At 42.9% G+C, this 12376-nt stretch overlaps 1 protein-coding gene across 4 annotated transcripts in view; it reads right to left on the reverse strand.

Moving 5' to 3' along the window:
- LOC102751930 (N-acetyllactosaminide alpha-1,3-galactosyltransferase) overlaps positions 1-12376 on the reverse strand; it is a 69647-nt gene that overhangs the window by 34266 nt on the left and 23005 nt on the right. For 3 of the 4 annotated variants that reach the window (XM_015570645.1, XM_015570643.1, XM_015570644.1), the window contains 3 exons: positions 11809-11874; positions 11240-11326; positions 6857-6994 (listed from right to left, as the gene is read on the reverse strand). In XM_015570645.1, coding sequence (XP_015426131.1) covers positions 6857-6994; positions 11240-11326; positions 11809-11874 — 291 coding nt within the window. Of the gene's footprint in view, positions 2259-6856; positions 6995-11239; positions 11327-11808; positions 11875-12376 lie in introns of all 4 variants that reach the window. The other variant, XM_006774000.2, reaches the window with a different exon arrangement.

The raw sequence follows: 12376 nt of genomic DNA on the forward strand, positions 1-12376 counted from the left end.
ACACTAGTATATTTCAGAAAACTTGACTTAGAGAGAAGCAAGAGTCCTAATGAATGTGTAATCTCCTTTAAAGTCCACTTCTTCAGGATTTTTGTTGGTTTTGTTTTGTTTCACTGCATTGTGATTATTTTTTTGGCAAGAAGTGAAGAGTAGGAGGCACAGTGCAATGGTAGGAAAATGTAGGTTTCAATTTACCAGAGAAGCCCAGTGTGTTGAACGTCAAGCCAGCGCAATGATTCTTCAAATAAATCACTTAAAAAAGGAAACATGACTTCAACTGGAACACAAGCAAAATATAAATATGTAAATGTTGCCTTCTAACTTCCTTTACATTGAATTGCTTAACTTTAAATAATAGGTAGGATTTTATAACTTCTCTTAGAGAAGGGAATTGAATGTCAAGCTGTTCAGTTATGAGGACTGGGTCTCCCATTGCCATCCTGTCTGCTTTTGATATCAAATCAATTAACCATTTTATTAAATGTGTCTGGCTGTTACACCTCAGTAGTGCAGATGGGGCAGGGGAAAATTAGGTTATTTGGAGGGAGGGCTTTTCCTCCAATCCATTCCTGATGTCAGCCCTCCAAACGGGGTACGATAGGCTGAGGGACTCTGAGCGTTGGAGCAAGTGGCAGTTGGACTTCGTGCTGATGATTGTCATGAAGCCCCTGTCTGTAAAATTCCTTGCAAGCTTCTTCAGTCCATTTTAGGCCTCTGTCTTCTCTGACACCATCCACTTCTGGCCAAGGATCTGAACACACAGTTGCAGAATCTGGCAGACTGAATGTGACTTGGGCAAAACAAAGAAGTATCTTCCATTCAGTCCCCTCTGCTCTGGCTGTCTTGGGATTAAGGAGGCTGGAGACCATCCACATTATCCCTGTCCCATTTAGCACCTGGATCCATGCTATATTTAAGTGCCAATCCATCTCCTGTGACCTCTCAGGTGCCACTGCCCAACCATGATCTTTCCACTCTCTCCTATTTCATGGCAAACTCACTTTGAGGCTTTGTTTCCACTTCCTTCAGACTCCCTGTGACTCCAAACATTTACCACCATCATAACCACTGGGAATCTCGACAAGTCTTTTGCACAGAAGTCAAACAACATCCTGAGAAAAAGACACACATACAACAAAATGGCCTGAAGTGGTCTGCTACTGAAACCATTTGAGGATTGCCAGGTAGACTGTGTCCTCACTGCAAGTTCTGCTGTAAAGCAACCTATGTTGCTTTAGACTCAGCACCCTTTTCTCCAGTTCTCCAGTACATTATCTGACATATGTAGAGTGTTTCTGGCTTTTTTATGGCCTGTGAAAAAATTTTTTTTAAGTTCATTGATGTATTTTCCCCAAACCCAGAATAGACAGGAAATCATCAGGAATTCACATCTGATTACCAGAGGTCCATGCTCCCATATTACAAGGCTGAAAGTTACGAGGAGTAGTACTTGCTGGGTTGGTGTTTTATTAGTATTTTTTAAAGTTAAAATTAAGTGTTACTTTTCTGAAGAAGTAGCCAGAATACTCTCTCAAATTCAGAAACCTACTGGCACAATTTAAAGTCAGATATTAGTTCTAACCAAATTATATTCTTTTGTCTGCCAAGATACCTTGACAGTCTTAATATCTGCAGGCAGGCCTATATGATAATCCCAGCAATATTCTGGAGATAAGATTTTAGTGGGCTTGTTGAGAAGGAAATACTTGTTTAGGTGGCTTTCATCATGCCACTCAGCCTCTATGTCATTTTTCTTGTCCTGGAGGATTCCTTTGAAACACTCCTGGGTGATGTTTAGGACCTGAATGGGTGTTCCTCCAAAAATGGCCGCATGATAATAAAAATCCCCCTCACCATACGGAATAAATGCTGCAGACTCCTTCCGCCTCTCATAAGTAAACTCAAGAGGATCTGCCTTGTACCACCAGGCTTGTAGCTGAGCCACTGACTGGCCAAGGGTCTCCACCCCAAAGGTGTCTTGGAAGACCTGGTCCACGTCCATGCAGAAGAGGAAGTCGACCTCGTACTGGATGTGGTTCACAATGTGCTCCCCAATGGTCTTCATGCGCATCATGCTGATGTCTTGCCACCTCTTCTCAGGCTTGACCTCGAACACTTTGAAGGAACGCAAAGGACCCAGCTCTATCAAAGGCAACCTGGAGACATCATCCATCATGATGTAAAAGATGACTTTGTGGCCAACCATGAAGTACTTATTAGCAGATGTTAAGAACTCTTCCAAGTAATGTTCAATATATCTGAAACAAAGAAGAACGGGATAAATGTAACCTCTGGGACTCTGTAGGAGACCATGTACTTTCTAATCATTTTGTTTGTATTTTGAAGTTCAAGAGACAACTATTTTTCCTCATCGCAGATGTATGTTTTCATGTGGAGAGACATCTGTTACTGTAACATTCCTGACTGCTCTCCACTGTTCAGTCACTCTGCCTTGGGGAAGTGGAGGGACTTATCTGACTGCCAATTTTGGAAAGGTGACTGGCCATGAACAGCCCCACCCCTCCTTTCCTCTCCTCTCGCTCTTGGAAACTGTATGTATTGGAGATAGTATGTATGTTTTGGGCCTTATAGGATATTTAGTGGTACAGGCACCGCTCTGATGTACAGAGGCCTGGAGTTTCTAGTGCAATAGCTGCTTGGTTGCCTGAGTCTTTCTACTTCTGTGGTTCAATGTTAGGAGGCCTAAAGCCTACAGATATAAGCCTCATTCTCCAATACCAGCTTCAACTGTAATGAAGATGATATTTACTACCATCTGCCTTACTTAGCCCTTTGTTTTGGTTTAGACTTTGGGTAGGCAAAGGGGATGTGAGTTCTTTTTTTTCTTCCAAGCTTTATTGGCATATAATTGACATGTAGCACTGTATAAGTTTAAGGTGTATGAAGTGTTGATTTAATATACTTATATATTGCAAAATAATTACCACCGTAGTTAGCTAATACCTCCATCACGTCACATAATTACCATTTCTCTTTTGTGGTAAGAATATTTTAGATCTACTTTCTTAGCAACTTTTAAGTATACATAATATAGTACTGTTAACTGTAATCACCAGGCTATACCTTAGATCCCCAGAACTTACTCATGTTATAAATAGAAGTTTACACCCTTTGACTAACATCAGGGGGCGCTAGTCCTTTAGCCTCCCTCAAAAACTCCAACCTATATATCCCAATGTTGCTACTACTCTAGCAGATGCACCATGATGTGACCCTTGGGTTCTATGGGGATGCATTAAGCTGAACCATTGCCATTCTGGAACCCAGAGAATGGGTAAAGGGACATGGATATCCTTTCATATTATATATTCACTCTGTGAGCCTCCCACTGATCACCCAAAACTCCAACCCATTGTCCAGACACCACCATAATAAGTTCCATCCAAATATCAAAGCAAACAACCTCTGAGTTAGCCTTATTTAAACTATTTTTTCTCTTTTTAAAAGTCTTTATTTTTTACAACATTTTTAGGTTCACAGAAAAATTGAACCAAAAGCACAGAGTTCCTGCCCAGCCTGTGTGGCTCAGTGGCTGAGCACAGACCTATGATTTAGGAGGTCACGGTTCAATTCCTGGTCAGGGCACTTGCCCATGTTGTGGGCTCAATCCCCAGTAGGGGGCATACAGGAGGCAGCTGATCAATATTTCAATCCCCAGGGGGGCATACAGGAGGCAGCTGATCAATATTTCTCATCATTGATGTTTCTCTCTCTCTCCCTTCCTTTCTGAAATCAATTAAAAAATATGTTTTCAAAAATTTTTAAACAAAAGCATAGTTTCCTTATACTCCCCTTGTCCCTCCTCTCTCCCACATTCTTCTTCACTTACACCATTCAGCACCAGGATGGGACATGTGTTGCAGTCAGTGTACATACATGGACACATCATTATCACCCCAAGTCCATAGTTTACATTAAGGTTCACTCTTGGTGTACATTCCATGGGTCTGGACAAATCTATAAGGACATGTATCTATCATTTTGTATTATACAGAATATTTTCATTGTCCCCAAAATCCTGTGTTCTACCTGTTCATTCATTCCCCCAACCCAACTCCTGGCAACTACTGACCTTTTTACTATCACCATAGTTTTATCTTTTCCAGAATGTTGTACAGTATGGAATCATACAATATGTAGCCTTTTCAGATTAGATTCTTTCACTTAGTGTATGCACTTAAGTTTCCTCTGTGTCACTAATACAGATAATATTCCCATCTGGATGTACCACAGTTTATTTATCCATTTACCTACTGAAGGATATCTTGGCTGCTTCCCACTTTTGTTAATTATGAATAAAGCTGCTATAAACATTTGTCTGCAGGTTTTTATGTGGACTTGTTTTCAACCCCTTTGGGTAAATACCAAGGAACACAATTGCTAGATTGCATGGTAAAAGTATGCTTAATTTTGTGAAGAATCTGCCAAACTGTCTTCCAAAGTAGTAGTACCACAAGCAATGAGTTCCTGTTACTTCCCAGCATTTGGTGTTCCTAGTGTTTTTTTGGCCATTCTAGTAGGTGTGTAGTGTTATTTTAGATATTTGTCTGTTCATTCAAAAAATATCATGTTGATGTCTTCTGTAACCCAGCTACATACTCTCTTGTAAAGCCATGGGGGTCAGAGAGAAGAGGAAGGAGTAGAAAGATGGCTTGACCTAACTCATGCAAACCCCAGACTTATGCTCAGTGAATGTGAACTGAATTTAATGGGCTGATCACAGTACTGGCCAATCATGATGTCCTGTGAGTAATAATAACTGGCACTTTTCACTTTGGTTACTGCTTGGATCCCTTTCTTTACTACCAAATTAAAGTGTACTTATAATGGTGGCTGCTAGAAACCTAAGGGTTTACAGTATTGAGTCTTTAAATGGAGAGCATGTATCTGAGCAGTATAAAGGACTTTGACATGGCTCTGTGGCTGATGGCCAGGAAATTCTTTGGTGTTTTCTACCTTTAAGAAAAAATTATAGTACCCTGAAGCTGAGAGACAATCCTGGGGGAGGACGTGAGCCTCTGTGTGGTCTAACACTGTTTAGAGATTGAAGCGCTGAGGCTGCATTGTTATTTGAAAATAAACCAAACATCACACCTCCTAAAAGTCCAAATCCACTCTAGTGAAGATTTATTGCTGATGAATACAGTCCTCTCCTGCCTCAGAGCGGAGAGCACAGGGCTTTCACCGGATATGCCATTTACTCTTTAGTTCTGGAGAGTTGCAACTGTGGACAAAAAAAGGGGCTATACAGAATGTAAACCTGTATTGGATCATAAATACCTAACTGGATAGATCATGGTGGGTAGTCTTGCCCTAAGCATATAACTTCTTTAGTAAAAGGTTTATTTTTAACTTAAGCAAGCCCTGTCTATTGTTTCTGTGCATCCAGATAAACACACCTTTGAAATAAGAGTCCCACCCTTAAGGGAGCACATAATCTTAACTATCCCGTACACCTTGCTTTCTTCCACCTTCATGTAATATTTCTTATATTCCCCCCTTAATTTCAAATGCATAAAAGAAACTGCAAAACTGTCATTCTCCAGAACATTTGAGGTCTTGCTTCTAGGCAATTGTCATCAGTTTGGGTCAAATAAAATCCTATAAAAATTCTTTATAGGTTTAGATGTTTCTTTCGTTGACATAACTGTTGGTTGAAGTCACGTGGGACAGTTCTGTTCTCTTTAGAAACACCAGGATCAAATCAACCTGCAGCATGGCTGGTTTGTCCCCTCAAATGCCAAAGGTTTAGGTGAGCTGGGCGAGCATTGGCTTCTGACTCAACAATACTGATTCTTCTAGTAAAAATGTCAAAACTAGTTACCCTTTTCTGTTAGAGATGCTACCTAGGTCCCTGGGATCAATACAGTCAATGGCATTAGGACTTAATTGGTATGGTGCCAGCGATGGCTTCTGACCTCTGGGTTGGAAGACTTGGGAGAACTATCAGGTCTACAGAACTCTCCTTTAGGTGCCCTGGTGGGCAGAGCTCAAGGTCAGGTCAACCTGGACCTCCAATTCTTTGTACTGGGCAAAAGGGTCAACTTTCCACATGGCTTTCAGAAAAGGTACTGCTAAGAAAGCCAGGAAATGGGGTTGGGAGGTGGGGATGGGAAGGAAATAGGGAAACTGAACTTTTGCTTTTGGTTTTTTGGGGAAAAACCTCCAAAAGAGCGAAATGCATTATATTTTACTAGTAAAACCAATATCACGAGCTACCAATTTCAAGTAAGAATGATTGAAATTTGGGGAGAAACATTCTAAACAAGGAAATGGAAGCTGAAAAAAGGAACCTATCCAACTTTTAGAAGAGGAAGTTCTGGCCAGCCAAATCTCTGTGGGCCTAAGTCCTCCAGGAGAAACCGAAGGAAGAGTGGTCAGCCAGCCCCTATGTGGAAAACCACCAACCACACTTAGATCACTGAGAACCTGCTGTAAGGGCTTCTGTCCTTGATCCTGGGTCTTCAAGGCATGGAAAGAATGATGCACTAACTGCTGGCATTTTTGGAATGTCCAGAGAAAACCATGGAGATCGGGGTGAAGGTGGCTGTGGGTGAGTTGTATACTCTGGGCTCAGTGTGTGTAGCAGACATTTTTACCTATATTCTGAGACCTCACTTTGAGGTGGGAAGGAATCCACTCACCGACTATGGTTTTTGTCCTCATCTTTTGGGGGGTCTCAACAGAAATGAGACTGAAATGGTCCCATTATAACATCCTCCCATCTGATCACTCAAACAAGTCATAAACAGCCTCTGTAGGCCCAGGGAGACCCTCACAAACATTTTGACAGTTGGAACAAGAAGTCAAGGTCAAGTTTAATAGTGACACTTACCTTCCGATAGCAAAAACAGTCAAACCCACGGTAATCTTCTGTTTGCCATAGTAATTTTCCAAGATGGCTCTGTTGTAAGTGCCTTCCCACACCACAGGAGCCTTCCAACTAGTCACTGTCACCACCTTTGGCCGTTTCCTGGTGACAAAACACAGAGTCCTGTGAGTGGGGACGGCTTGCTGAGGTGGGGCAGAGACTGTGGGCTCGGCTGGGATTTACAGTCACTGTCCCTGAATCCTGGCTGGGTCATAAAACATTTCAGAGGCAGCCTCTTCCACGTGTGGGACGGGAGACCCAGGTGCCCCTGGGGGCTGTGGCTGTTATGGGGATCTTCCCTGCTCATCTCAGACCCTCTCCCTTTTCCTGCTTTCCTTGTTCTCTTTTTCCTCCTAATTTCCTTTCCTATCTCCTCAGCCCTTTCCTAAGCCACAAGTGGCCCCTCTGGGTGTTGTTATCCCTGTGGCTACCATCTAAGCCTAAGAAGGACCTGATCGCCGAAACCGGTTTGGCTCAGTGGATAGAGCGTCGGCCTGCGGACTCAAGGGTCCCGGGTTCTATTCCAGTCAAGGGCATGTACCTGGGTTGCAGGCACATCCCCAGTGGGAGATGTGCAGGAGGCAGCTAATCGATGTTTCTCTCTCATCGATATTTCTAACTCTCTATCTCTCTCCCTTCCTCTCTGTAAAAAATCAATAAAAATATATTTAAAAAAAAAAAAAAGAAGGACCTGATCCTTGACACAGGGCGATGAGAAAGGGACAATGAGCTGAAAGAGAGAAAACCATCTCAATATGCCTTTCACCAGAAAAGGATTTTTCAGTAGGAACCTGGTTAGAGGCCCAAAAGGGCCCCAGACTAGGGGGTTCTGGTGTTGTTATTTATTTCACAAAGAGAGAGTCTCCCTCCCCCCCAAGAAAAAAAGAACGGACCCAGCAGAGGCCCCTAGAGCCCATGCTGGAGCACCCAGCTCAGACCATGGGCCTATTTTGGATTCTGCACTAACCTGTGCCAGGCACTTTCACATATATTTTCTCTCCTGGTCCTTGCAACAGGCCTGCCATGTAGTATGTCCGTTGTACAGGTAAGAAAACCAAAGCTCAGAAAGCTTTGTTAACTTGTTCAAGGCCACATAGCTGGCCACCGATGATGGTAACTAACACACACTGAGCACTTCCTATGGGACCAGATACTATACTAAGAGCTTCACCTTTCAGAGGTGGGTGCTATTTTGATTCTCATTTTATCAATGAGGAAACTGTACACAGAAAGGTTACATAACTTGCCTGAGGTCACATAGCTAGTAAGGGGCAAAGCTGGGATTTGAACCCAGATAGGCTAATTCTGGAGTCTGTGCCCTGAGCCACCACCCTTTATCACTTCTTATGTGGACATTTACCTGCTATGCTGATAAAGCTGGGGCTAAAACCTGGGTCTGCCATTACTTACACTCAATTTAGCTACTTCAGTAGTTTTATCACTGCAGAATGAGAAATGCACTTTTTCCCCTTTTGTTTTTAGAAGCTTATGTGATGCTTTTAGTCACACAAAACCCCCAGCTTTGTTGAATGACAGAATTTCAAACACACACACACACACACACACACACACACACACACACTGCTTATAGTTCCATAGCCAACATTTCTGAACTTAAAATCTTCCATGCACTGTCACCTCACTGCAGTCCTGTTTTAGCTTGTCAAAGTTCTGACCCAGCTTAGTTGTGCAGTTGTATAGGAGCTGGACATCTGGTAGGCAGGTAATATTAATTTCTTAAAAAAGGAAAAGAGGAGGAGGAGGAAAGGAAGGGAGCTGGTGTCCTGAATACTTATGGTACACAGGGGCTAAGTACTTGACTTTCACTGCCTCATGTAATTCTTACCATGGATTATAAAATAGATGCTATCATCATCTCCATTTTACAAATAAAGTAAGGGCAGGATAGGAGAAAGGCACTTGGTCTTTAGCCATTTAATTTATAGGAGGGGCCAGACCAGGGCACTCAATCTCTCAATATACATTTTGGAAGTTCCTTCTCCTTTACCAGGCCCAGTGCTGAGCACAGGGATCAGAGAAATGCGAACCCTCTACCCCCCTACTATCTCTTAAGAATCTCAGTTTTGACAGGTGGCCAGCCTGCTACATACTCCTCAACTGCATGACCACTCAGGCCACAACTTCTAGAAAGACTGAGTCAGAAAACCAGTGTTCAGTTTCGTTACTTGGTTGGGAAAATTCTTTGAGCAGGAAAAAAAAAGTAGCACTATTAAAAATTAATGTTTAATTAAAATGTCCTATTTCCCATATGGCAAGTCCAATATGTCAGCACCCCTGACTAAGAAAAGAAGCCAGATGACTTACAGGCAGTGGCGGGGAGGGGATGGGGGACAGGATGAGATCAGTTTCCTGAATGAACCTCTGTATCAAGGTGTCTTAGTCATCAAAACCCAAAACCTCCCTCCTGCAAACAAGTGACAGGTCAGGCCACACATGTGCAAGAGCAGAGCTAGCCTTTGCCACTCTCAACTGCCAAAGATGTTCAAGGTCACAAAGATGGGACTTTAAAAGGAGGGGAAGTGCTGCTGGGAAAGACTCATAGCTGCCCCCAAAACCTTCCAAGCAGAGTACCCACCAAGTCCACCAGTATAGGCCAAAGGCGTCCCACAAATTAAAAGGGCTCCAGAACCAAAACCTACACCTACTTGTGAGATTGGTAGCTTTTTCATTGTATATACTCATTTATGGGAACATTGTGGTATCTATCCAAGTGTTGGGGGGAGGAAGTGTTAAAAGTCCAGTAACTGTGCATGCAGGTCAACAAAGATGTGGAATGCACACAATACTCAGTGAACTCCTTCTAGGCAGCAGCTGCTGAAGAGACCCAGCAAAGAGCCTATGGGAACAGGGACAAGGGTGAGGGCTGTGAAATGCAGATAAGATGATGTGGGAAGAATTTTGGAGAAAGAATTAACAGAACACGTTAATGAATTAGACTGTAGGATGGGTGGAGGAGGAGGCTGAATCGGAGAGCAGTCCCAGACCCTGGCTTGAGATGGGAAATGAGAAGAACAAGTGTGGGATGGGATCACGTGAGACATGCAGACATCAAGCAGGTAGTTAGACACAGTCAGCGCTCAGAGGAAACCTTTGGGCTAATGATATACGTGGGAATCAGTCTCACACGGAAGGTCTCTAATGCTCTGGAAATGGATGAGAGCACATGGAAGATGATGTGTAAAGAAGAGATGAGGCTACTGGACTCAACCCTCAGAAGCTCTAATCTGTGAAGGCGGGAAAGGAGAAGCCCCTGTCAAGGAGACAGAAGGGAGAATGGGGAGTAGGAGGAAAAGTACGAGGATCTGGTGTCAAAGAAGCTGAGAGATCTTGATGTAGAAATGTGTACACAACATACTGTGATGTTTTAGGTAGTTTACAGAAAAGAATACATTTATATAAATATATTTATTTGTTTATTCCATTGTTGGTCTAGTCATTTATGTGAGAAACGCACTCTGGTGCCCTGTGAAGGCTTAAATTTGGTGCCGTTTCAAACCAATATTCTTTAAATATCTGCTCTCCATTCCTTTAGAGAGAAGCTGAGCCATGCATGGGGGAGACTGAAGAGAATGACAGCTGGTGGCCCTCATCTGACCCTCCTCTCTGTTCCCAGTAATTCAGCCCTGACCCCGCCACTCAAATCCTGCTCAGCAAAGCACAAGTGTCACCGTAAAAGTGTGCCACCCTCATCAGAGGGTGGCATTATTCAGGCTTACAGATCCCACTGCCACCTGTATTCTGATGGCTTCTCATCCTCCATCTCTACCATATATCTTCTGCTGAGCTTGGGCACTGCTAATAGATGGGACACACTGCTTGTGTGTGCCCCCTCCCCGAAATTTATAAGTTAAAACCTAATCCCCATTGTTATACCCTCTGATTTTCTATTTAATTTCAAGTTTTTTAAAAAAGCTGGTATTGACCCATTAAGCTAGTATCTGAATGTAGTAATGGAGAGTAACTGGATCTGAGTAATGGATCTGAGATTTTGCATCACCATTGCCATTTTACAGATGAGTTAACTGAATCTCAGAGAGAATTTTCTTGCTCTGACTCTCCATCCTGTGGCTTTCCACAACATGCTGTGGCCTCTGAGACCACAGCCGAGTATTTTGTGATTCACCTGCTACCACTGGCCAGTTACCGTGTTATTGTTCCAGCAATTGAGTCAAAACATCCAGACTCTGTTTCTCATCTAATCTGTCGTTAAAGGTCTAAGATTCTGTCTCCACACTGAGAGATGTTCTCAGTGGCACTGTTGCCTACACAGCCCCCTGCTATCTCCCGCTGACCCATGGATTTGCTGCACACAAGGGACACTCTTACTCTGGATTAAACCAGTCGGACAGCTGAAGCTCTTCGTTGTCTTCCTTTTCCCTCTCTATGTCTTCTTCCTCTTGGGAATTGTGGGTCCTATGTACAAAGGGAAAGCAGAGTGAATAAGGCAGGGAGGGCATCTACGGTGTCAGGAAGTCAGTGACTGTCTGGAGAAGGTTCATAATACTAAATGGTTATGCATAAGGACATATTTTGTGTAAAAAGGCGCAGTACCCGTCTTTGTGATGATGATCCAAGACTGCATAGTTAGCAGTTTAATGACACAACAGCCCTCAGACTATTTCAGGGGCGGGGGAATTTTATCAAATAGTCCACATAAGGACATTTTATCTTATGATAATCTTTCCTACAACCTGAACTCAGCCCAAGCCCCACTCACCCCCAACTTAAAAAACAAAAACCTTTACTGTTTTGTTCCCAACCATGAAATAGAGTCCTTATATGATTTCAATAAGCCAGAAACATGAGTGACTGAGATGGCCATGACCATGACACTGTTTATCTGGACTCTAGACATGTCCAGTCGATGGAAACATACCAGTGTCTCATAGCCTTACCCATTTTCAAACCAGTTCGGAAACCACCAGCCCTTCTGACTGCCGTTGTCACCAAGTTCTGGGTTTCTAAGAAATGAAAAAGATGAAAAACACTTTTAGAAAATGAGGCAGTCCCAGACTGGGGTTTTTCCCAAATTCTTTTTATGACAGAAAATGATTAAACAAAATTTTTAAAACTGCCGGCTGGTAAAACAAACAGAAGTGAAGCTGCTCCAGGTGAATGGGAGAGGCCAGGCCTGACAGTGCCCAGACCTCTCCTCCTGGGACAGCTCCAGCACTCGCTCATCATCCAGGAAGCCCCGGCAGGGCAGGAGGAGAGAAAGAGAATGATGGGGGGAAGGGACGACAGTAATACATAAACTCAAGTCTTGGATCTGCCACTTACTATTGTATGGCTATGACAGGCCATTTTCCCCTTTCTGAATCTCCATTTTTCTCCTCTGAAAAGTCAGATAATAATACTAATACAGAGTGGGGTAAAAGTAAGTTTATTTGTGAGTCTACTTTTGCCCCACCCTGAATAGTAGTAATAATAATAATAATAATAATAATAATAATCCTACCATGC

Source organism: Myotis davidii, unplaced genomic scaffold (genome assembly GCF_000327345.1).
Source record: "Myotis davidii unplaced genomic scaffold, ASM32734v1 scaffold964, whole genome shotgun sequence".
NCBI lineage: Eukaryota > Metazoa > Chordata > Mammalia > Chiroptera > Vespertilionidae > Myotis > Myotis davidii.